General features: G+C 35.8%; 1 protein-coding gene across 2 annotated transcripts in view; it reads left to right on the top strand.

Moving 5' to 3' along the window:
* Window positions 1-14,323: 14,323 nt before the first annotated feature.
* The window catches only part of GPM6A (glycoprotein M6A), a 100,880-nt gene continuing 91,436 nt past the window's right edge, over window positions 14,324-23,767 (top strand). Inside the window, exon 1 of one of the 2 annotated variants that reach the window (NM_001012579.2) lies at window positions 14,324-14,926. In NM_001012579.2, the coding sequence (NP_001012597.1) occupies window positions 14,890-14,926 (37 nt within the window). In that variant the 5' untranslated portion in view covers window positions 14,324-14,889. Of the gene's footprint in view, window positions 16,080-23,767 lie in introns of both variants that reach the window. The other variant, XM_046940116.1, reaches the window with a different exon arrangement.

Here is a 23,767-nt window from a genome sequence, read left to right as displayed (position 1 = left end):
TACTTTGAAAAAAAGAGAGGCAGATATTGGGCTGTCCTTACAAATGTGAAGTGGCGAAGAAATGCCCTGAAGGTATTCATATAGCTCCCTCACATAAACCATTTAAATAAAGGAAAATAAAGGTTTGTAGGTTCTCAGGCTTGACCTGTAATTATGTGGTGGTTTATGTGTTTAAAAAAAAAAAAAAAAGGTGGAAAAAGTAGAAGTAGTGAAATAACTACCTAAGTCTAAATAGAGCTTTGTAATTTTATGAAAACATTTAAACAGATCTGAAAGACTTGCATCTACCTACCTATTTCTTTGTGCAGCTCTACCTGCCACCATTGCTGGTTCAGTGCTTTATGCTCCTTTTTCAAGAAAAGGCAAAAAAAAAAAAAAAATTGTCTTAAGTATGTTAGTACTATTTGTATATGTGATATACTAAAAAATGACAGCAAAGAATATAGGAGGATGTGCACACCCTCAAAGGGATGAAAATCCCACATCTGAATGGACAGAATGTGCTAACAGGTAATCATATGAAGTTACATTATTTCATTTAAATAAGGCTTAAATAACTCTTCAGTTTTGCTGCTTTTTCTCTGGCCTCAGCATTTCTTCTCAGTGGACCTTCTTCTGGACCTGTTTCTCTGGTCTAGAGATGTATTTCATGCCCCTACTGCATCCCAGAAAAACTTAAACGGATTTGTTAGTAGATGGTCATTATTCTCCATTTTTTTTAACACAATGATATGTATGTATCACCATATTAGTTATACCACTCAAAATTCAGAATCTTCTGCTGTTTTACAGAGGATAGTACACCTTTTAGTTATCTTTTCTTGTTAAATCGTGATCGTTTCCCATTGATATTGGGATATTGTTCCACTGAAAGAACACAGGCACTCTTATTCCCCACAAAGCTTGCAGTGTCAGTAGTGACAAACAGTGTTAGGCCATCTAGATGCTGATGGTAACAGATGTCTCATGAATGCTGGACTTTTATAATGTACTGTTACGTTATATTAAGTATGCAGCAGTCTGATTTAGTTCCAAAAGTTGTCAAGTGTCAAGCAGACATTGATCATATATACCAGTAGAGCATGTTAACAATTCTAACAGAGAATACGTTGTTCTACGAGTTTAGGACCATACTTTCCTGGGATGTTTTAAGTGTCTATGTTCTATGATTGTTTATCAGTATCTTATCTTATAGAAGTTCTGATTTTTATTTTTTAGGACTGAAAGATAGGGAAAAAAATTAATAGTGGTCCCTTAACATGAGAAAGGGAAATAAATTCTGGAATTCCTTGTTGGTATGTAAGAAAGTGAAAGAAGAAAAAGCAGAAAAACTATGGAGTGAGATGAGAAGTTCTTTGGATGACACTGATAAAATGAAAATAAGTACTGGTAATGGTGAAGTTGGATTGCGTCCTGAATTATGATACTAGAAGGATAAATCAGGAAGCTTAAACTGTTTTTTAAGCTAGTGAACCTAGTATATAACTAAAATTCTGTAATTTTATAATGCTAGAAGAAGTTAGGGAGGATAACAAGATGGAAACAACATTAGGATGAAGGGTGTTTTTTAATAGTATTAAGAAAGGAATGTGTTTCTATAAGTAACATTTAAAGATCGTTTTTGTTCAGAATGGGAATCTCTATAAGGTGACTGTATAGGTACAGTTAATATTTAATAGGAAGGCAGGTATACTTTCCTAGTCAGGGAAAACTAATTGTTTCTCTGTTTTCATGTGCACTTAGCTAAATGTGTAAAATGTTACGGCATATTGTGAAGATATGGTGGCTGTGCATGATAATGAACAAAGAGAAAGGAAATTCACAGAGCTGTAAACAACAGTGAACAATAGTCCCTTAGTAGCAAAATTATATTGACCTGTTATGTAAATGAACTTGATGAGAATGGCTGTATGAGAATTCTGTTGTACTTCTGTGTTGTTTTAACTGATTGATGGGCTTCTGTGAGGCAAATGTGTTCAGCGTTGTTCACAGTAACTGTTTCTTCCCTTTAAGGGCAATGTGGCTTTCTTGCTTACATATCCAAAGGAACAATTTCTTTTGTGTTCCCTCATCAATTTCTTTATTGGAAGTTTCTAGAGGAGAAACTTTTCTGTTTAAAAATAAATAAATAAATAAAAAGGCAGCCAGTGTACGCTCTGATAGATGAAGCAAATCCTTTTGAAATGTTCTGGCCCTTGATGATGTGCTTCTGTTGCTATGGAAATGGAGGTTTTTTCAAGTTGGTTTAGTTGTTCTACTTAGCTTTTTAGTCTTTTCATCATAAGTTTGGTGTTGCACTAGCAGTGGTGTACTTCATGGAAGAGCAGTCATCCTTTCTTTTATTTCTCTTTTATGTCCATTAGGATTTGATGTTGAAAAGACTGAGCAAGAAACAAATATTAGTAGATATAAATATACCAGGAGTGTACTTTACCACACTGAGGCAGTGGTCTTGGTATGTCAGGAAAAAAGAGGTCATGTTTGCAAGGAAGAACGAATTAAAAAAATAAAATCAAACAAAAACAATAACAGAACTTCATGACAAAAAAGTAGATATTGTCAGCCCTTTCCTTTACATACACATGCAAATCGATGAGTTAAGCTATGGAGGAAGGTCATGAAAACAATGTAATTTTTCCATGAAAAAAATTTGTCCATGAAGACACTGAATTTTTCTGTCCTTTTTGTGCTGGGTCTTCCTGGATCTCAGTAAGGACGGTGTCTCAAATGCATAGATAGTTAAATGCTGTTTACTGAATAGAAAGTGAGAGTAATGATTTAACCCCAGATCCCTTCAGAAGCATCAGATGGCAGCATCAGACTTCAAGGTGGCATGATGCACAGTTCTGATCTGTGAAGAGGTTCAGCATACCATCCCTGCCACGCTTCTGTATCCTTTTTCCTCCCCATAAGCCACATGTCTCTCAGCTAAGGGTCGTCTTTTTCCTGGCAATGCTACCACTAATTTGTTATCTCAAGAGTGTAGAATGTCTGCAAAGGACAGGTCGTGTCAGAACATCAGATAGGACCACATGCACAACCTCCACAATACCTGCAAACAAGCATAACAGGACATGGAGGGGGGTCATTCAGCAGCCACTTAGCCTAATATACAAGTATGGGCTAGGGAGGCTTACTTTGGGACAACATAGCTCTGGACCATTAACTCCTCATTATATCTTTATGCATGGTTCTTGCTTTAATAGTTTTTCTGTATGTATATATGAAAATGATGCAGTGTAAGTATGTGATCTGTAAAAATAAACAGGTATGCATATTTTTCTACTGATTGAGAAGGAGAGGGAGCATGGTTCAGACTATGTAATTTGTGCCTCTACTCTACGGTGGAGGTATCTGCCACTTCTGAGAAAGTATCATACTTTAGAAGTAAATTACATAATGTCTTCCTGTTGTATCTGATGTTGCTTTTGCTCTGATATGGTACTTTAACCTCTCTTAAGTTTCATATTATAATAGTAGTTGTGAAATGACAGCTACAGCTGAGTTCTTAAGAGGTAGATCCTTCAAACATGACATGAGAAGTTAACTTTGCCACACTGTTTGGAGAAAGGATCATGTGGGGAAATATGTGCTAGTAGTAATTTGAATAAGTGTGCTAGTAAGTTAGTGTTGCCTTTAAAATTGTCCTTCAAAGTTGGTTGTGAAGGGGATTATTTTGCCCTTAAACATCTCAGATCGCTGCCTTTAAGTACTGCCTGGTGAGAACATCAGGCATTTTGGAAATGACTAGGAAAGAGTTTGAGGATAAGCATTCCTAGAGTCTATGTTGTTAGCAGATAAATTTGGGAAGGCTCAAAGAATATTCATGTTTGTACTGTGCAATTTAGGAAAGAATAATTGAGTTACTATGATTTGCATTTGAAGTCTTAATTAAAAAAAAAACTTCTGGCTTTCTGCTAGTAGGATAGATGTCATATGGTAACGACATAAGATTTCTGATTTCTTTCAGCTAGTACTTTATTTTATAATTATTCTTCAGACCATAGTTTGAGACAGGCCAGGAAAACTTCTTTAAGATCTGTAATAATAAGAATAAAAAGTATTGGATTTAAAATTATTGTACTTATCCATGAATTTGTGGAAAATTATTTTTGATGCTTTATTTGGCTAAAATTCTACACTGCAGATTGCAATTCCACCCTTGTTTAAACGCTACAGTTCAGTAGGTACAAAGGAGGCATAGGGATATTAGGTATCTAAAATATATAATATTTTTTCACAGTAAAGATGATAGACCAGGAAATGTGGTTTGATTTGCTGTGTTTGTTTTTGATAACCTCCTTTTTCTTTCTTTTTTTTTTTGGGGGGGGGGTGGGGGGGAAGGGTCATCTGAAAACTGATCTGCAATCCATTTATGTGATTTAATTTTCCAGATTAGGAAGATCCTCTAATCGTGCTGTATTAAGCAATTACGAGTAGAGTTTGTAAAGGAATCTTAACTTGAATACCACCTAAAATGTACTACTTAGATCAAGAAAGCATTTTTTTTTGTTTCCTCCTACCTGTGCTGTTATGATGTTGCTGTGTAATAAGGACATTGCATGCCACTTCGATCCTTTCAAAGGCACTAAGTGTATAACAGATTAAAAAAGAGATTATAGGATCCAGTGAGTTTGCTGAACCAGCATCACTAAATCAGTGCTTGTGAAGATATTTATAAACTGCTCTTTTGTAGCCTATGATTGCGCAGTCCATTTCAGTTATGATTTTAACTTTCTTTCCTTATGAGTGCTGAGGGGTTGGGGTGAGAGATGCAGTGCAACACTTATTGTATGCTCTGCTAGGATGTGATTTGCACGCCTTTTGTTTGTTGCTGGGCATCCCTATTGCTGAAAGCTATGTGTGGTTTGTGTGTATGTTTAGATACGTATACAAATAAAACTATAAAACACATGTATGCCTTTGCAGTTCTATTCAGATGCATGAAATATATACATACCTTCATATCCATATGCATATTATACATGCATATGTGTATATAAAACATGCACAAGTATATGGGGGAGCTTTATCTCTAGCAACTTTGTTTCTAACAGAATCAAGAGAAAAGACAGCATGCTTGTGAAAGCTTATCACTTGCTTAAGAAAGTTAGGTTTTTTTGTCTTGTGAATGTTACTTTAGGAAAATTATGTCTTTTTGAGACTTAGATTTTTCACATGTAGACCATCACAGGGAGTGATGCATTGCTCATTACAAGATATACTAAAGAGTAAAAAGCTTGCTAGTGAATTGCTATAAGCGTAGTTCAACTTGTGTTATTTTAAGAATGAAGGGTTTATGATCTCTCCAGTTTTGAGTAGTAAACACAGGCAACTGAACTTGACATTAGAATAAGCATTAAACATCTATGATTTTTGTCAGCTTCTCAGTTCTCCATTAGTTTTGAGCTTTCTGTGCCAGTGGGAAGACCCACCCAGCAAGCTTTTGTTTCTTTCTCTTTTTTTTACTTGGCTGCTAATCTCCCCCTTTTTGGGCTGTTTTTCTTCTGTATTCCTTCCAGAGCTTGGATGAAATAAATGCAGTTTGAGGAAATGTAGCTGGCATCTACACAAAGAATCTACTGTAGTTGCTTCCTAACCAGGCCTTCAAGTAAAGAGCCTACAGTGGGGCATCTCAACTGGTTAGCAACCAAATATTTACTTCCAATGCAAGGACATCTTTGTTGTTGTATTTTTTTTTTCTTTCTATAACTTCTATTCGGAAAAAAAAATCTGCATTAGCAAACATGAAACTTCTTTGAAGCCAAATGATCTTAGTATCTTGCCTGTGCCTCCCATGCACGTCATGGTGTGTGGATGGTCTTAGAAGGATAATTTTCAGTAGTGTTTTCATCTGGTTAATTAGAAGGCATGGTGTGCTCTTCATGAGAAAATGAGAACCATATATTACACAGTCTCAAAATTGTATTTTTTCAAAGGTGTAGTTTTTGTCTTTGCAGTTTTGAAAAGCAACAGTTTAAAAAGTCTGAACATTTTCAGGTATTTGTTTTTTCAATTCTGAGTTTCTGTTGAGAATAAGTGTCAGCTGTGTGTAAAAATAGTTTTTTTTTCTATGGACTTTGGATTTAGGATTTGGCTGTTTCATTTTCAGAGTTGTATTTTGCACTCATTACTTTACATGACTTTTCACTCCAGTATATGAAAAGCTAAGCACTGGTAATTCCTTATTATACTTAAGTACAAAAGCTTATTAAGACTGTTTCTGTACCAAATTAAGTGTAAACAAAGTGTCTAAGCTACAATTTTTAGTACACCAGAGATAACTTCAACTGATTTCAATGCTTCAGGTAGTCTGAGTAGTTTGCTGTTCTGTTGTTTCTTCACATGTGCAGAAATCTGTTTTTCCTTCTGTGTTATGTTTTCTGTGGAGAAAGTGTAGAAGCTGAAGTGTAAAGCAGAAGGAATGGATGATAACTAAACTAGAAAGGCAAGGGTACTTCAGCATTTTAAGATTTTTGTAAATTAATCTTCTGCATTTTGTAGGTCGTGAGGTCAAGTCATAAGTTTTGAGTTATTTGGATTTATAAAAATAATTAGCTTACAGCATACATCACTTTGTGATGTGGGGTGTATATTAACAAATAGAGAGCCTTAACAAATAAACGCCCTGCTTACAAGATTCAGATGAAAGAGATCATTTAAACTTATTTGCTAAAAAAAGAGCTGTGAGCTAAAATTTTAATGAGAATTGTGTTTTGGTACTGGCTTAATTTTTGTTGCTTGCACTACACAAACCAAGCTATGATGAAAGTGAAGTAGCATGAATTCAGCTGGAAAGATTTGATGTTCTCTTTCCTCCGAAGTGGCATCTCTTACAGGATGATATTTCCTGGGGGGAAAGTCAAACTTTCTCTTTGGTAAGTATAAGCAAGACACTTGTGAATATGAGGGCTGTTTTGGGGAAAAAAAAAAAAAAATCCGTTCTTGTCTGTGCATTTTTCCATTTTCTTGCTCTTTCCTTCCATACTTATCCATTCTTGCTACCTGAATGTTGTTTGTGTTGCATATTCTTCTGTACCTAGCTGTCTTTTCCACTCAATTTGAGACAAATATAGTCTTCATCAAGCCATGTTAGACCAAATTCAACCATTTGAAAGCATTAATAGGTACTTGCAGAAGTCTAAGGCTTTGAACATGAGACAGACTTTACATAGCTAAGTATTTAATAGATCGATACCACTCATAGAACAGTGGCACACACAGTTACATGTGGGCGAATAACATCTTGCATCACAGCGTGTCAGCAACTTGCTCCAAAAGATGGGTGGGAGGGGAAGAAAAAGCAAAGGTGTTGGTGGTAACTTACATACATCAGACATCTACATTTTTGAAGCTATTTCAGTGCAGGCTGGTGTATATAGACTACAGAAGTAAAAGGGATCTCAGAGCTCTTCAGCACATTAAGATATGAAATCTCTCAGCAAACATAATTACAGCTTTAATTTAATGATTAGAAAGCCAGAAGGGACTAGTGTGGTCATCTAGTTCAAAATCCCGGATATTGTGAGAACCGATGAGAGAATTCCTATGACCTAATAAAATATGACTACAAAAGTATGGTATTCTTATTTATTTTTTCCCGACAGGATCTAATCTTGGTAAATTTCTCTGATGTTTTAAAAGTGTTGAATGTAATTTTTTATGTATTTGTCTAGATCTGAATTCCAGCAATATTGGCTAATGTGAACAATTTCTTCTGTATTCCTTCTGATCAGTTTCCTTGTAAATACTTCAATTTCAATGTAGGTGCTTGCTAACCTTTTTTGTTAAATTTACTAGTCTAGTTATTTTAAGTGAAAGGATGTTTCATTTAACCTTGTCTGTGGCTTTTTTTTGAAGTATCTCTTTTTCTTTTTTTAGCAACGTCTTTGCATTGCTGATACAAAAAAATGTTTCTTCCTGATGGGGGGTGGTGCATATGGAACTGAACTTGGCACGGGATGTGAAAATTAATGAGGGAATTCAATAGGTATATTCTTCAGAAGAGAGAGGTGAAGGAGAATTACTCCTGGTAAAAGAGAATGAGGAACTGGCTTCAGCAGTCATTGAGAAAGCTGAGGTGCTAAATTTGTTCTTTGGCTCAGTCTTCACTAGCAGTCAGGCTTCCTACACTTCTCATGTGGAAAGCCTCTGCAGATGACAGGAGAGCAAAATCCCTTGCATTGTGATAGAGCAAGTCCAGGGCTGCCTCATGAGGCTGAATGTGTACAAGTTTATGAGGCCAGATGGTATGCATCCCAGGGTCCTAAAGGAACTGAGTGGGACTGATGTTGCCAAGCCACTCCCCATTTGAAGCACTGTGTCCAAGCCTGGGGGCCTTCGCATTAGACAGATGTGGAGCTGTTGGAGCAGGTCATGAGGAAAGCCACAAAGATGATCCTAGATGACTGGAGCACTTCTATAAAGAAAGATTGTGGGAGATGAGTGTTGTGTGTTTTTTTTTTTTAGCTTGGAGAAGAGAAGACCTTAGGGAGTTCTCATTGTGGCCTTCCAGTACTTGAAGGGAGCTTATAAACAAGAGGGAGACTGACTTTTATCACAGGTTGGTAGTCATAGGACAAGGGTTTAAACTAAAAAATAGGAGGTTTCGGTTAAATAATTTGTTCCCAATATCTACTCAGAGGGTGCTGAGACACCTGGAATGGGTTGCCCAGATAAGCTGTGGAAGCCCCATTCCTGGAGGTGTTCAGTGTCAGGTTGGGTGGGGCTCTCAGCAGCCTGATCTAGTGGTTGGCAGCCCTGCTGACAACAGTGGGTTTGGGCCTTGATGATCTGTAAGGTCCCTGTCAACCCAAGCCACTGTGTGATTCTGATATCCAATCCACCCATTACTATTAAAGGGGAAAGAGCTCTCCTTGAGGGTGGCAATGCTGTGCTTATGGGATGGCCTCCAGTACTGAAAGGGGATGCCAGCAGTCAGCTGCTGTTGGGCTGTAGCACTTACATGCCAGTTCACACATGAGTCAGATTTAGAGTGCCTGTGTTGGAAAATCTAGCCAAGCAATTTAGTGTGCTTTATGCCTAAATGCAATGAGTGTGGGAGGTTTCCCTGAATTCTCTTGTGCAACATTCATGTTCTGTCCTCCATCACCCTCTTTTCTGGCAGTGTCCTTTGGAAATGTCTAAATATTCTTGCTCCTAAAGGCTTTAATTAACACTTGACCATTTTTTAAAAAAAAGAATAATTTCCTTATTTTTATCTAATGAAGTAATAAAGTGGGTCAAGATCTTAAGAATTTGGGGGGATAACATTAGTAGTGTTATCTCTATTTAATGTGGGAATTTTTACTTATTTTCCAAAATAAATCGTTTCTGATAATTGTCATAGAACATATGCAGTCAAAACTGAAAGTTTTAAGTGATAAGTAATACTATTAATAGTTGCAGATAATAGACTTCCAGACTATTAAGTGTGGTATTCCAAATCTAAGGTCCTATTAATCAGTCTCTTATTATAATTCTCCTCTTGGTTAATACTGCATATAGGGAAGATATATTTGAGTACGGAGAGGAGCGAGATCTTATCTATTGTGTTGTAAGGCAAGGTATCTTATACACTAAATAAATTTTTTTTAACCAGATGAATATTTCTGAGGGGTTAGGTTTTTTTTTCCTGATATGATAGTTGTGTTAATAGCTCTTAGTTTAGGACTTAAGGGCATCCCCTTTATGCTTGCCTCTTCAATAAAATTTCTGTTATTAGAACTGTTAGATTATGGAAAGATTTAAAAGTAAATGTGAATAAATTAAATGTAAAAACAAACAAAAAAGGTACTACTGTCAGTTGTAACTCAAGCAAAATAGGAATGTAGTAACCTCTTTAACCTCTCTTATAGTATTCTGCATTTGTATGTCACTTGTTTCTTTTTGTTTGGCAGTCAGTAATTGATATTATTAGTCAGAGACTGAATATTTCTTCAAGTAGCAACAGACACAAATCAAGGGAAGGCCTATTCAGAAATATCTTTATTATATGACCATCCTGCCATTTCTTCGGTAATAGTTTGATTTAAATTGCTGCTGTGTTACTTTAGATGAATGTTGTCAGCTCAATTTTTAAAATTAGTTTTGATTAATGGAGCTATGTGCATCCCATCACTGGGATGAACAACAACACTCCAACCAAAGTTACATTTTATCTTCCACTTCCTTCCTTTCTCTGCTAATATACCATTTCCCTACTAATTCTGATAATTTGTCATGTCATTAGGCATTTCTCCTTTCCCCAAGACACTTTCATGAATGTCTGGCATGAGTAAAAGTCTAGGATGCATTGTTATTTATTTATTTGACAAGCATAACGTGAAGGTGTAGATAAGAAGTCTGTATCCTAGAACATGTAATCAGACAGATTTTGTAGTCAAAACTTTTCAGTGCTTCAACTAAATCTATTAGGATTTCTTGTTCTGGCATTTTATATTTATATTCATATTTTGAATATAAAAATATTAATTGTGGAGCACTCTAATACCAAATTTGATAATCCAATTTTAATTTTTCAGATTTCCCTAATCTGCTGCCTAATTTTCATAAAATTACTACAGGTTTGTGTTTTTGTTGGTATCAGGAGGGAGCATACAAAATGTCACAATTTTTCCCATCTGCTATGCTTCAGTTTGTATCATGAGATGTTCTCTGAGAACATAAAATTGTTTTTTTTTTTCAATAAATAAATTGGAACATGCTTTCCAGGAGCATGCCTAATGCACCTGACCCCTACAGGACATCCATGGGACCAAACTGGAATTAGCTTGAAATGAGTTATCTGAAATAAGCAGCACCAGTATTGCTTCCCTCTTCACATCCACCCAGCTAAGCTTCACAACTTGCTCATGTAGTCATTGCAGCCAAGTTCTGGGAAAATTCTAGCTCTCCTTGATTTTTCTTTATCAGTTATTGAGGCACAATGTTGTTTGTTTTTTCTGTTTTTAAGTAATGTTTTCATGTGTTGATCAAGACATCATTGCACCACAACATGATTTTCATTATCTAATTGAAAATCAAGAGTATAGAGGGATGGAGTGGTAAACTGACTTGGAGGCCTTCTAAAACAGAGAGTAAAAGTCAGGTGTCTTGTCATACTGTTTAAAGCTGTAAGTGCTCAACCACATTTCATAATATCGTAATGGATACCAGGGGATCTGTTAATGTCATCAGCTTCCAATTATTCTCTTGATTAACTGTTTATTTATTCATTATACAGTTGGATGTTCTGTCTTGCTTTGCTACTTACAAATGGCATCGTTATCCAATGATCATTTGCACCAATAATCTCATCTTGTGTTATGAGGGAATTTTAGGCTGTCACATGCAGCTCCTATTAAAATAACTTATTCTGTGTCGGAAGTGTGCCCAGCAAGAGGTTAGTAGCTTTGAGCAGTTTTAACTTTAACAGAGCTTGTGTGTCATAGAAACATAGACTGGCCTGGGTTAAAAAGGACCACAATGATCATCTAGTTTCAGCCCCCCTGCTACGTGCAGGGCTGCCCACCCTTAGACCAGGCTGCCCAGAGCCACATCCAGCCTGGCCTTGAGTGCCTCCAGGAATGGGGCATCCACAACCTCCTTGGGCAACCTGTTCCAGTGTGTCACTGGTATCAAACATTTTTCACAGTGCACTGAAGAATGGAAACACCAATGGTTGCATCCTAGAAAATCACGTAAGATGGCATTTCTTGTTTTTCTTGTTACTCTTAATGTTTGCAGAATTTTCTAATTGTAAATTGATTTAGGATTAACACCTATTTGTAATTTCATCTGTAAAGGCTTTCAGAATAGTCTGAGAGGTGGATTTGTTTTAACGTGAGCATGTTAATATAATACAGCTAAAATATGAAGAAAAGTTATGTAAAATCTGTGTGGTGCCAATCAATAACACCTGAAACTAATTCAAGCCCTCTTAAAAGAAACTTCAGCACTTACTTAGAATTTTGTGTAACAGGTGAAGCTGTTATACCTTTATTACAATATCTGCACAGAAAAATAGAGCATTTTAAGGAAAAAAAAACCCAGAAAAAATCTCTAAGCAATTGTTTGGCAGTTTTCAACTTTGTTTCAGTGGTACCTGAAATTTCACCTTAACCTTTGACAGATGAATGTATTCATCTTTTGCAAGTTAAAATCCCATCATCGAAGTGTGTTTGAACCTGGTATGAAGATGACCTTCCTGGATGAGATCAAGTATTCACAGAACCTAGAATCTTATCAATTTGTGTCCTAAAGCAGACATTCCTGGAAGCAGTACAAGGTCTAAAAAAAAAAAGTTCAAAATATTCCTTACCATTCAATAGTTTGCTGCTCAGGGGTCTCCTGATGTAAACACGTGCCTTCAGATCTGTGAATTTTCCTGTGATCCGGATTCCCTTCCTCATTTATTTGTTTCTGTCCTCTACAGGACCCAGTTGAAACAAGGTTCACAGCTTAACTACATATTGTGTTTCTACGCCTTTGTTGTCTTCTAAGCCTTCTTTCTTTACAGCCCTCTCCCTTTGAAATAACTGGTAAACAAGTTGTTTGTGTTCACCCTTTCATGATTGAAATTAACCCACGCAGTTGTCCAGATGTAAGCTGTAACCTCTTCCAGTTATCTATTTCCAGTCTATTTTCTGTACTTTGTGTTTAAAAAAAAAAAAATCATTGTATGATTGTTTCAAGAAATGAGGTCACTTGGTGCCATAAGGAACCTACAGATTCACGTCTTCAAGACATCCCTGTTAATACAGTCAGTTACTAGAATTTTTTGATAGTACCCAGAGAAACCAAACTTTAGAAGCAAGTGACAGCCTAAGCACCCTGGTATTTGTTTCATTTTTGGTAAATATGAAGACTTACTAATGTTTATGTAGGAAAATAAGTTGAGAATAAAGTATAAATAACAATGTTTAATCGTGGCTAAGGATGCAATGCAGAGAGGACAACAGAACAGACCTGTCGTCTTCTGGACTTTTTTCGCTGGTAATATTTCTGTTCCTGTACAGAACTCCTTCACATTTTTTCCAAACTTGGGATCCTGTTAGATCATTTCATATACATATGTAATATATTACCTATATTATAAATATACGTCCCCCTCCCTCCCCATTTTTTTTCCCTTCTCTCCAGAAGAGATTGTGGGGCTGGAATGATTGAGGTAGATGTCACTTCTATAGCAGGAGTGACTTGCATAGGAGATGCTATGTATTAAAGGACATTTTTTTATTTATTATTTTCTTTGCCTGAAGAAGTAATTCCTAGAAAGGGGGATGACAGTGAGAGGCTATGATGTCAGAGCACTTCCATGTGTATGGGTAGTCTTTGAGACAGCCAGATCTGAGAACTAAAACTATGTGTCGCATTTCTTCTGCTCTTCTGGAAAAGAGAGTCCTGGAAGGGTAAATTAAAATGAGGAAAAATGATTTCTTAAATGTGTGTTCAGATATTTCAAATTCCATATATATATATATATATATATGTTATCCTGGTGCAACTCTGGCTTGAATAGTTTTATATTGAAAATATATAAAAAATTCTTTTTGGTGACATAGATTGATCTATCACTTCTTTCTTTTTAGGTAGTATAAAGAAAATGAAAGTTATCATTTACATGTAAATAGGAATTTTCAGCCATAGTAGATTTTAGTTGTATGTAAGTTTGTCACATTTTTCCGAGAACAAGATGTGAATTTTCAAAAACCTATGATCTAATTGTAGTTTTGGTGAAATGATGAATCTCTTGAAATGATTCTACGTCACCCATAGACTAAGGTAGAAAATGCTAATTTACTGCTAGACTGCAGCGTCTGATTTGCATTCCAAATCAGACTGCAGAGCTCCCCAAATGACTGTGCCCTCACAGTGTATTTAACCTATGCTTTTCCTGAGTAAATCCATAAATGTGCATGTGTTTATGCATGAGGAAGCCCATACAAACATGTTGTGCTTCACCATTTTCAGAGATCTACTTTTTAAAATGGGGAATAGAAGCATACAGATGAATTTGGATACTAGCAATCAGATAAGGAATTGATACAATGGTTGTTTTAAAGCTCTGTACCGCCCCTGAGTTCCTGTTTATTGTCACACTGATGGCAGATAATGTATAGGGTGTGTATCATTTGCAGTGATTAATATGATGTATTAAATTCTGCTTGTGTGTATGAATAAGCATGCATGTGCATACATAGATGTTTGCTATAAATGTTTTCTAGTACATTCTAAATGTGTGTATATTTGTTGTTAGCTCCAAATGATACAGATATATGAGAAGGAGGGAAATGAAGACTTGTATTATTCTTAAATGTGCTGAGGGAGAGAGAGAGAGGGAGGGAGCGAGGGAGGGAGAGAGAGACAAGTAATACAGCATAAAGAACCCACAGGCATCTGGGCTTTCCCACTTCAGTAGCAAATAGGGGGAATTATGGGTTGGTGGTCTGCTGCACATTAAGAGGACACCCCTCCATCTGTTTTCAGTACAGCCTGTTTCCAATTTAAAACAGAGATTTCAGTACAAACCTCAATTCCTTTTCTCCATTTTTATATGCGAAGTGAGGCTTATGAATTGGTGTCATTGCCACAAGGACTCGGACCAAATTTCCCCCCAAAAATTCACAGGCTGTTCATTTGAATACCTGCTTACAGTGGTACACAATGGGCAGCTTTGAGAAGAAAAATTGATAATCTTCACGGAAGAGTAATTTGAATGAAATTACACTTGACAGCCTGTCTCCAAGCAAACAAGGAGAGTGAGGGAGCCTTGCTAAGCTCTGAGGACTTGCCTAAGCCTCTGCTGTTGGAGCTTCCCAGGGAAAAAAAAAATCCACACTTATTCCTACATCTGACTGAAACCTTTGATTAATTCTCTGTAGCCGTTTCTAGTGAAGAAAGGTAGCCATGGAAGAGAATATGGAAGAGGGACAAACACAAAAAGGTATTGTGATAATTGCTTTGTTTGCAAAGAGATAATGATTTTGCAGTTCCTTGTTTGCTTTAGCAGCATGCTGTAAGGTTAGTGAATGTCCTTATGCGGTAGATGGGAAAGATTTCTTTCCTTTCTGTACTGCTTACATTCATTTGTCTCTCTGCAGTAACAATTAGTATTAATATAGTGATTGTTGCATTATGTTTAATATTAAAGGGATCTAAACTGTGAATTTTACATTTATACTTAGAATATTGCAAGCATTTAATGCAGGCTGCTTCCCAGACCAGCCTTTGTTAGCCTTCATTTATTTCATGTTTTCACGCTTGTCTAGCTGGGTCAAGGGAGCCGAGTGTGAACTATGAGAGAGCTACTCACACAGTATTTGAAGCTGGTTGCTGTTGGATATCTAACAATGTAGCCAGTATTTACACCTTGAATGAGAGTCCAGACTGAACAAAGACATGGGGGGTATATTTTGTATATATATTCAGGAAGCACTGATATCCTTCTCTGCATTTTTTTTCTTTTCCTGCGCTATATGTTGAAGTAATCTTACTATTTCCACTGTACAGATTTGGATCCTGTTGAATTTTGTTTTGCACCTAACAGCTGAAATTGCTTTAGCAAGATGTATGCAGCATGTTGTGAACATCTCTTTTCTAAGGTTTCTGGATAAGTTGAAAATAAGAGAATGCGTTAACACTTAAAGATGCAACAGAAGATAATTGCTGACTGTTTATTGATTTCTGAATCTCTGAAAAATGCAGTGTTTATGAAGTCCTTGCACTCATTTTGTAAAAGGGACATTACAGTAAAGGAATCAAGGAGTTTTTCATTTTACTGCAAGCACAAAGAATAATCCTGGGGATATTTGCCATGTTAAATCACGTATACTCTTAATTCTGTATTTATTGCCATTTTTGAGGAGAAATGAGGAACTCACCAAGTTTGTTAATATAAATTACCTGCAATGGCATATTTTTCTGAGTTGATGCCATATTCTGTTTTCTGCTCCCTGATCAATTTGCTTGCTGCATGTAAATGTCATGCTTTCTCATTGTAAGTGACCCATTTAGACTGAGTACAGCTTTGGATTGTTTATGGGTCTTCATTTTGTCTAGAAACACACTACGTAATCATGAGAAGACTGAAGGAAGATGTATGTATACAGAAGGTGCTCATACAAATAATAGTCCTTATATAATATTGGTGATTTCAGCAGTTTCTTCAGTTAAATTTTATTATTTGCAAATGGCAGAAATAATGGGAAAACACAAGAGTTATTTCTGAATGTAAAATCAATACTTTCATTGCCTGGTTTGTGTTACTTGCATTTAGAAATTAAAGACATCCTTTTTCTTAGAGCTAGAGTAAATTGAACTGTTTGGTCACTGAATCAAAATTCTTCATTGTTATTGCCTGAAGAAACTGAAATTCAAAATCCCCAAATCCTTACTACAAAAAAAAAAAAAATCAGGAAAAGGTGAATCTGTTTGTATTTTAAAAGCACACGTTGTTATTGATGAACTGTGTCCTCATTGTTCATATGGTAAGCAGCTGAATGACCAATAGCCATTCAAAATGGTGTGATTAATAGTCTGATTACAGCAGCTAACACTACTTACTCCCCCTCACCCCCTTTCCATTTACAATGCAATGTTTTCGGCCTTTTTTTCCTTTAGTGGTACCCAACTGCCATTATGGACAGTGACAAGAGAATGTTAAGAGCTGACAAATTATATTTACTTTTTCCTGATTGGTGTGGAAGGAGGGGGGGGGGGGGGGGAGGGGGTGCTGCTTAGTTGCTGTCACCATATTTGTTAACCTGTCATCTCAACCTGTCTTGTTCCTGCTTTGGATTCTGATGACTTTAAAAATGTATTTAGAGTTTGAGGAAAATCTTTTTTTCGTGAATTCTTGAATGTAGATTTAGTAATTTTAGCAAAGTATAGGGAGGATAATGAAATAATGGATCTGTTTAAGGTTTGCACTTTGCATTTGAAAAGTGTTGGCTATTATCAGACTGACTGGATATTCATCTTTTATGATGCCTGTTGGTTTTTTTTTGCTCTATTGCATGTTTTACTGATATCCATGATAATCATTATCAGTCCAGTTAATCTGGACCAGTTCTTCTAACTATAGTGCCCTAGAAAATTTATCTGTAATATCTGTGCTCTGATTTTCATCTTCCTGCCTTCTTGAGTGGAACTGTTTTTCTCCCATTTCCTACAAAATCAACGGGAGTGTAAATTCTCACTGCTTACCAACTCCAGTGCTCTTTGCAGCAGTTGCTTTAAACCTCCCACTGAACAGCATTACGTCTTGCTAGCAGCCATGATGGAATTGAATAGTTCCATACTGATGCATTTCATAAATATGATAATGATAGCTCTAATAACAAGACTACTAAAACTGCAGACCTCTGATTGCATAACATTCTCTAAAATAAGTTATTGGGAAGTGCAAACAGAATTCTTACCATAGGGATTCCAAATAATGACATTCTGTCTTACGCAATCTCTCTGCATTTTAATGTTTAATGAGATTTGTTTGTGCCTTTAACTTGGAAAATTGTCAACAGAGTATCTCACATCTCTTTTCTGAATTTAATGCATTACTAGAAACCAGATAGTTCAAATTAATGGAGATCAAACTTTTTTTAATCAATATTTTCTTACTATGTGTTTCCTTTGACATAATTATCCTTTTTTTTTTTTTTTTTTTTTTACAAATGGAGCTAATGCTGCTGCCCAGCAGACTTCACGTGTAAAGGTGTGAAAATCTGAACCAGGAATAATTTGTTTATTCTTTGTTTTAAACTGTTAGAAGAGTTCTATTTTAATCATTCAGTTCTCTTTATTGATACTCTGTTCCTTAGGCTTGTAAGCCAGTGCATGCTAGGGGGTATGTTTCAAACACACTTGCTATACAGTTTGTAGCTGACCAAGAACTGAAGCTGTGCAGAAATCCTGGCTTGAAATGTCTACAAGTGAATGCCTAAAATACATTCTAAGAAATATCAGCCTGTTACAATTTCTATAACAATGACATTATACTATATGCCTAGAAACTATAACTTTCTATACCTTTGATTGTAAATTTGCAGTCTGGAAAAGCCAGGATAACTAAAGCCTGTGATTTAAGTGAATGATACATTTCTAAAAATGATCAGCTGCACTTAAAAGCATAAGTTTTCCTGATGTCTGTAGGAATGCTTGCTAATTGTGAAATTCTTATGCATAAATTAGCATGCGTGTTAGTGGTAGGTCTCAACTGCCAGTATTTGAAAGACAATGACGTCAAAAGCTCCAGCTCCTGCAGCACAGGTCCTCCCTCCATGAAAGCACCGAGATTGCAATGATGTCTCCCACCCTAGTCATTCACCCTCATAGAAAACTTTCTAGAGGGCAAGCACTGTAAATTTTTTATTGTGTGAGACTTAGCAGAGTGGAGTTTAGAATATTCTTACAAAATATCCATTTCAAAAAAACCCAAAGCATTCTGTAGCACAACAAGACAAGTTTACACCATTCAAAAATATTTTTTTAATGGTGGAGTGGTTTGAATTCCTTTCTAAAATAAACTCTTGTGAGTGGATAGAGCAACTGTTTGTGCAACAGCAAGCACTGTGAATAACTGATTTTATTTTAACACTCTTGGCTGTAGTATGCCTGACAAATATAGGCAAGGTTGCAGTGGTAGCAAAATATATTTATTTTGTGGCAGTTAGTGGTTATATACTGGAATTAATGTGTTAGCACTTGGTTTGCATTAGTGATGTTGATGGATCTGAAGTCTATTACCAAAGTACCAAAAGGAAGATTTAAGCAGCCTACGATGCTATCAGCAGTGTGCACACAGATTCTGCTTCTTCGGACATGAGAGAGATTGAATTGCTTCCTTTAACTCTGGAAGTAGGTAGTAGGCTAATACAGAGTAGATGAAACCAATTTTGATTTCATATTCAGAAATGAGGTATCAAGTAGAATATTGCAGACATTGCTGGAATTTTTTGCATTCTTCTAAATCTTTTTTTACCTCCTAAAAGAGAAAAATTGTCCATCTCTAATTTAAATATTGTTTGAAAGTTTATTAAAATAAAAAGAAGCAAATCATGGTTTTTTTGCACTTTGATTTTCTGGGTGACATTATTTGTAAATGAAGAGTAAATTGATTTTCTTTATTGTAAATACAAATAGTAAGTGCAGGCCATACTTGTATCTTTAGTTGGATTCTTCTTGAATTGTTAGCACTTTGGCCCTCTAGGACCCCTGAATTATAATCTGTTTTCTGAGCAATTTGGAAACTTTTAAAATTTGGCCTTATAAGCAGGAAGTAGTGGAGTTTTGCCAGCTGATATTCCTCATTCTGAATCTGTGTTTTTTTTCCATGTGTTCTTTAAGAAAGCCTGATGTACAGAGGTCAATACAAAATACTTGAAAATTTGAGAGCCTCTAGCAGAGTAATTAATTTTCTTAATCAATGTTAAGTATGGAAGTAAATTTTAGCATCTGGCAAAGTCTCTCACTCTTTTTCCTGCTTAATACTCCTTTGTTAATCAATACCTTTATCAAAGAAAAATCCCATAACATCATTCAGTATGAATTTGAAATTAATTGTTCTAACATTGTAAGTTATTCACATTTATATGGTAACTACAGACTCAAGATACTTACATTAGGATCTGTAACTTGAATATCTGTTATTATTCAATTATGCTGTTATTCACAGAGACAGTGATGCAAATAAATTTAGTCTCTTGTTTATTTAATCTTTAACATTGGAAAAAAATCTGTCATAAGTACTGTTTTCTACTATTGCAGGCTTAATGTCATACTAATTATAGGCATAGAAAGTCAGCTTCAGTGTGACCTATATAAATTCTTACAGGACAAAGTATTCTAGCTGCCCTAGGGCAGGATCCTCAGTTAAATGTGTGAGAATTGAAGTCTGTATGGTAGTTTTGATGGGGGGGGGCGGGGGCAGAAAAAAAGGTATAGGGACTTAAATTCCATTGTGTAAAGAATGGTTAAGAATTCTTGTCATTTTCTTCTGCAGAATGATCAGAATCAGTGTATCAGAACAAAAAAGTATGGATTCAAACACTTTCCAGAGGGATACAGAATTTTAAGACTGCTCTGGAAATATGCAGTAAATATTTTATAATATAAATAATATAAAATAATATAAAATAAATATATATATATATAATATAATTATATATATATATATAATTATATATAATATATATAATTATATATAAATTATATTAAAAATAATATAAAATAAATAATAAAATATAAAAATATAAAATAAATATTTTATTTAAAATAATGAAATATGCATTTGATCTTTCAGGTCAGACCTATAGTGAGGGTCGACCACCTCCCTGGGGAAATCTGTTCCAGTGCCTGGCCACTCTTTCAGAATGAAAATGTTAATGGAAGTGTTGGCAATTTCTTTATTCACAAAATCTATGTTTTGAAGTAGGGTGTTTTCAAATGGCTTCTGAATCTTCGCTTTGTGTCTTTCAAGGAAAAAGTAATCTGTTTAGGTGTTTAATATAATGATTGAAGGTTCAATCACCTTAAATTTAAAAACAAAATGCTATCCTACAAATGAGTACTTTGAGCAGAGTAATCTAGATTGAAATTTAGTGGTCAGGTGCTGGTATGGGCTGCCCACAGAGGTGGTGGATTCACAATCCCTGGAGATGTTTAGGAAATGTTTAGATGTGCTGAGGGACATGGTTTAGTGTGGAGGTATTGGTGGTAGGTGGATGGGGTGGATGGTTGAACTAGATGATCTTGGAGGTCTTTTCCGATTTGGATGATTCTACGTTTGTGCTATGTTCTATACTATATTATGTAAAACATTTGAAAAATCTTACATACAAAAAAGCTATCATAAGAGTAAATCTGGATTCCTTTCCAAAAACAGTGCACCAGTAACTTAATATGTTGTTTTTTTCCCCCTGAGGAAACATTCAACATGCTACATTCATGGCACCTACATATATGGTAATACTGCAATTATTAGCAGTGTCTAAGTATTTCAAAGCTATGCTCAGGTAATTGAAGGAGGGAGAGTATGTTTGGTTTTACCTTAACTGAAAACAGTGAGTGATAGGAAAAATTTCCATGATTGGAAAAGGTGAGTATGCCTCTCCCTGTTAGTGGAAAAGTTCTCACACTTGACCCATTGGCCTAGTTTCCATGGTGAGGGAAATTGTGTATGCTGCCTAGCAAGGTGATGTAGCCAGTTTGGGGAAACTCCTCTAGCCTAGTGACACCATCTTCTACTAGTGAATCAGATTATCTGTGTGTGTGTGTGTATGTATGTGTGTGTAAATTCATTAAAACTTGCCACACCCTGTTTTCCTACCAAATCTTCTTACTGTTATGCTATGTGCAATACTAAGCAGCTGGCATAATTTTGGATAAATTTAAAAGCCTTTGGACATTTACCATGGGAAGAGCTTGTGGTATCTTTCTACAGCTTTCAAATGAGCTATCTGGAATGTGTTTGGTCATATCTAAGAATTCAGGCTTGCAGTTTTTCATATAGGAAAGAAAAATAAGTCCTGAGCTTCCAAGGTCATGGATTTGGTCTATGGATTGCTGAGGAAGTCAAGTGAGGTCTGGGTGCCTGAACTGCTCTGATGCCTTTTCAGAACAGAAAAGCTGATGTATATATCCTTTCAATGTTCAGCTTCCATCTACCAAATGATTTGCTTCCCATCAGAATGTGCTGCTGACATTCTGAACAGACAAATGTTTCTGAGCCCGACCAGTATGCAATGTCAGTTAGGACAGATAGCTGCTGTAAAAGAAAATGAGATACAGTAGCTGCTCCTGTGCATGGCGAACCCAATTCAGCCTCTCTTGTTGCTGAATTGGTCAACTGTAGAATAACCTTAACTGAGCAGACTTTTATTTTTTATTTTTACTAATGATAATGGTAAATCAGTACCTTTTTGAATCCTGCATGTGGCACAGAAGAACTGAAGACTTTAATGCAGTAGCATTTAAAATAAAGACTATACCAACAACAAGCATGTACTTTATGGGGATAAAATGGTAAATAGCAACTTGATATGCATTGCTGAGGATGAAAGCAAATGTTTGAAATTGCCTTGAGATTGCTGGACACTGTGTTGTTCATAAAGATATATTCAGTCATTTTATTGAATGCTCTTATTGATTTTTTTTTTTTAAACAGTAGGTTTAGCACAAAATGCTTCCCTCTTAATGTGGTTTGCTTTTGTCCATGACTTGATATAAACACAATTATACAGAAAAGGAATCTTACATTTCTAGCTTAGTGGTATAAATACTGTGACTTACTTTTCCAAGAAACTGTTAATACTTTTCCTATTTATTGTGATGCTTTAATATATGTCATCAGAAATTTTCTCAGCCTTCTAATTTCTCATTGAGAGACTGATAGCTACCTGAAATCAGCCAGTTAATCTGATCTTACTTATATTCTTGGAAAACTATAAACAAGCATATCCATGCTTCTCCCCTTACCTTCCTCTTAGTAGGTTGTAATTCTTTATTTTAAAAGAAATCTCTAGATTCTCTTTTTGGTTCTCATGCTATTCAAAAGCATCTTATTACCATGTGGCCTAAGTAGATTTCTGTACTAGACTGGAACAGGGAGCAATCTGTTGTTTTCCATGTGTTCCTGCATAAAGAGGAGCAGATCTCAAACTACTTGAGCTATTAAGTGTTTGTTTAGTTTCATTGCTACAGAATGTTTCCCCTTTGCTGGAAGATCAGTTGTCCAAGTAAGTATTAAGGATCACTTTCATTCATACTACATACCACTTGTAAAAATGAGTAGCATTTGCTTGTAAATTCATACACTGCCATTGATGTTAGTCTAACATAATGCAACTGTTGTACTAGACCTATGTAACTTCAGTATTTTGAAAATCAGGGCTCTAATCCTGAGAAGACTTGCATGTATGTCTTTGCTGTCATGCACTGTCAGTAATCTTACAGGTTTTATGCAGTTACTTCATTTTTGCATAAATTAATAATTTGCACAGTCTTTAAGAGTAGAAACTAGCATTGCAATGGACTGACTGTCAGGTTTTGGGCAGGAAATCTGTGAGAGGACATGATGCAATTAAATGGGATCTGAGTGGCAAATGGAAAGAAGGTTGAATGGAGTCTGTCAGATAGTTTGTATGATATCACAGTAAATTAATATACTTTGAAGTCTACAGGAGGGTCTGTTTTCAAGAAATACTGCTCTTTTTCTCTTGGCTGCTTTGATTTTTTTTTTTTGAGTTTTGGTGGGATAAACTGAACCTTGTAGTAGCAGTACTGAAATATATTGCTGGTGTGTTTTGTTCACACGCTAAAGCCAAGCTGATCATCAAATTTACCATGCAGAAGGAATTTTTCTCCAAGGCAGACTGAGTGACCTTCTTTTCACCTTTCTCCTGTAACATGGGCATGGTATACTTTCTAAGATTATCTGGAAGTTTAATTTCCTAAGTCCTTCTTCTAGTGCAAGGGCATACAATGTTAGTATTATCCTTCTTGTTATCATCCTACAAGGAATTATAGGTGAGATTTTAAGTCTTTTATTGCAGATCTGATGGAGAGTGCTGGTTAGTTGCCTGTGTTTTGTTGCAAAGAGTAGTGTAGTAGTGTAGATCTTTAATTAAAGCCTTCTGAGTGGAGTGTCTATTATGTGGTTGTCTATGATTACTGGAATTTGACAGTGTCTTATGTGAACACAGAAAATGGATGCTTGTTTTTGAGATTTTTCTTGCCATATTAAATTGTAAATTAATTATTAATAAAGAAAAGGATACAATATTCAGCC

This window comes from Gallus gallus, chromosome 4, assembly GCF_016699485.2.
Source record: "Gallus gallus isolate bGalGal1 chromosome 4, bGalGal1.mat.broiler.GRCg7b, whole genome shotgun sequence".
NCBI classification, from domain to species: Eukaryota; Metazoa; Chordata; class Aves; order Galliformes; family Phasianidae; genus Gallus; species Gallus gallus.
Note: the sequence above shows the minus strand (reverse complement) of the source record. Positions and strands in the feature narration are given on the sequence as shown.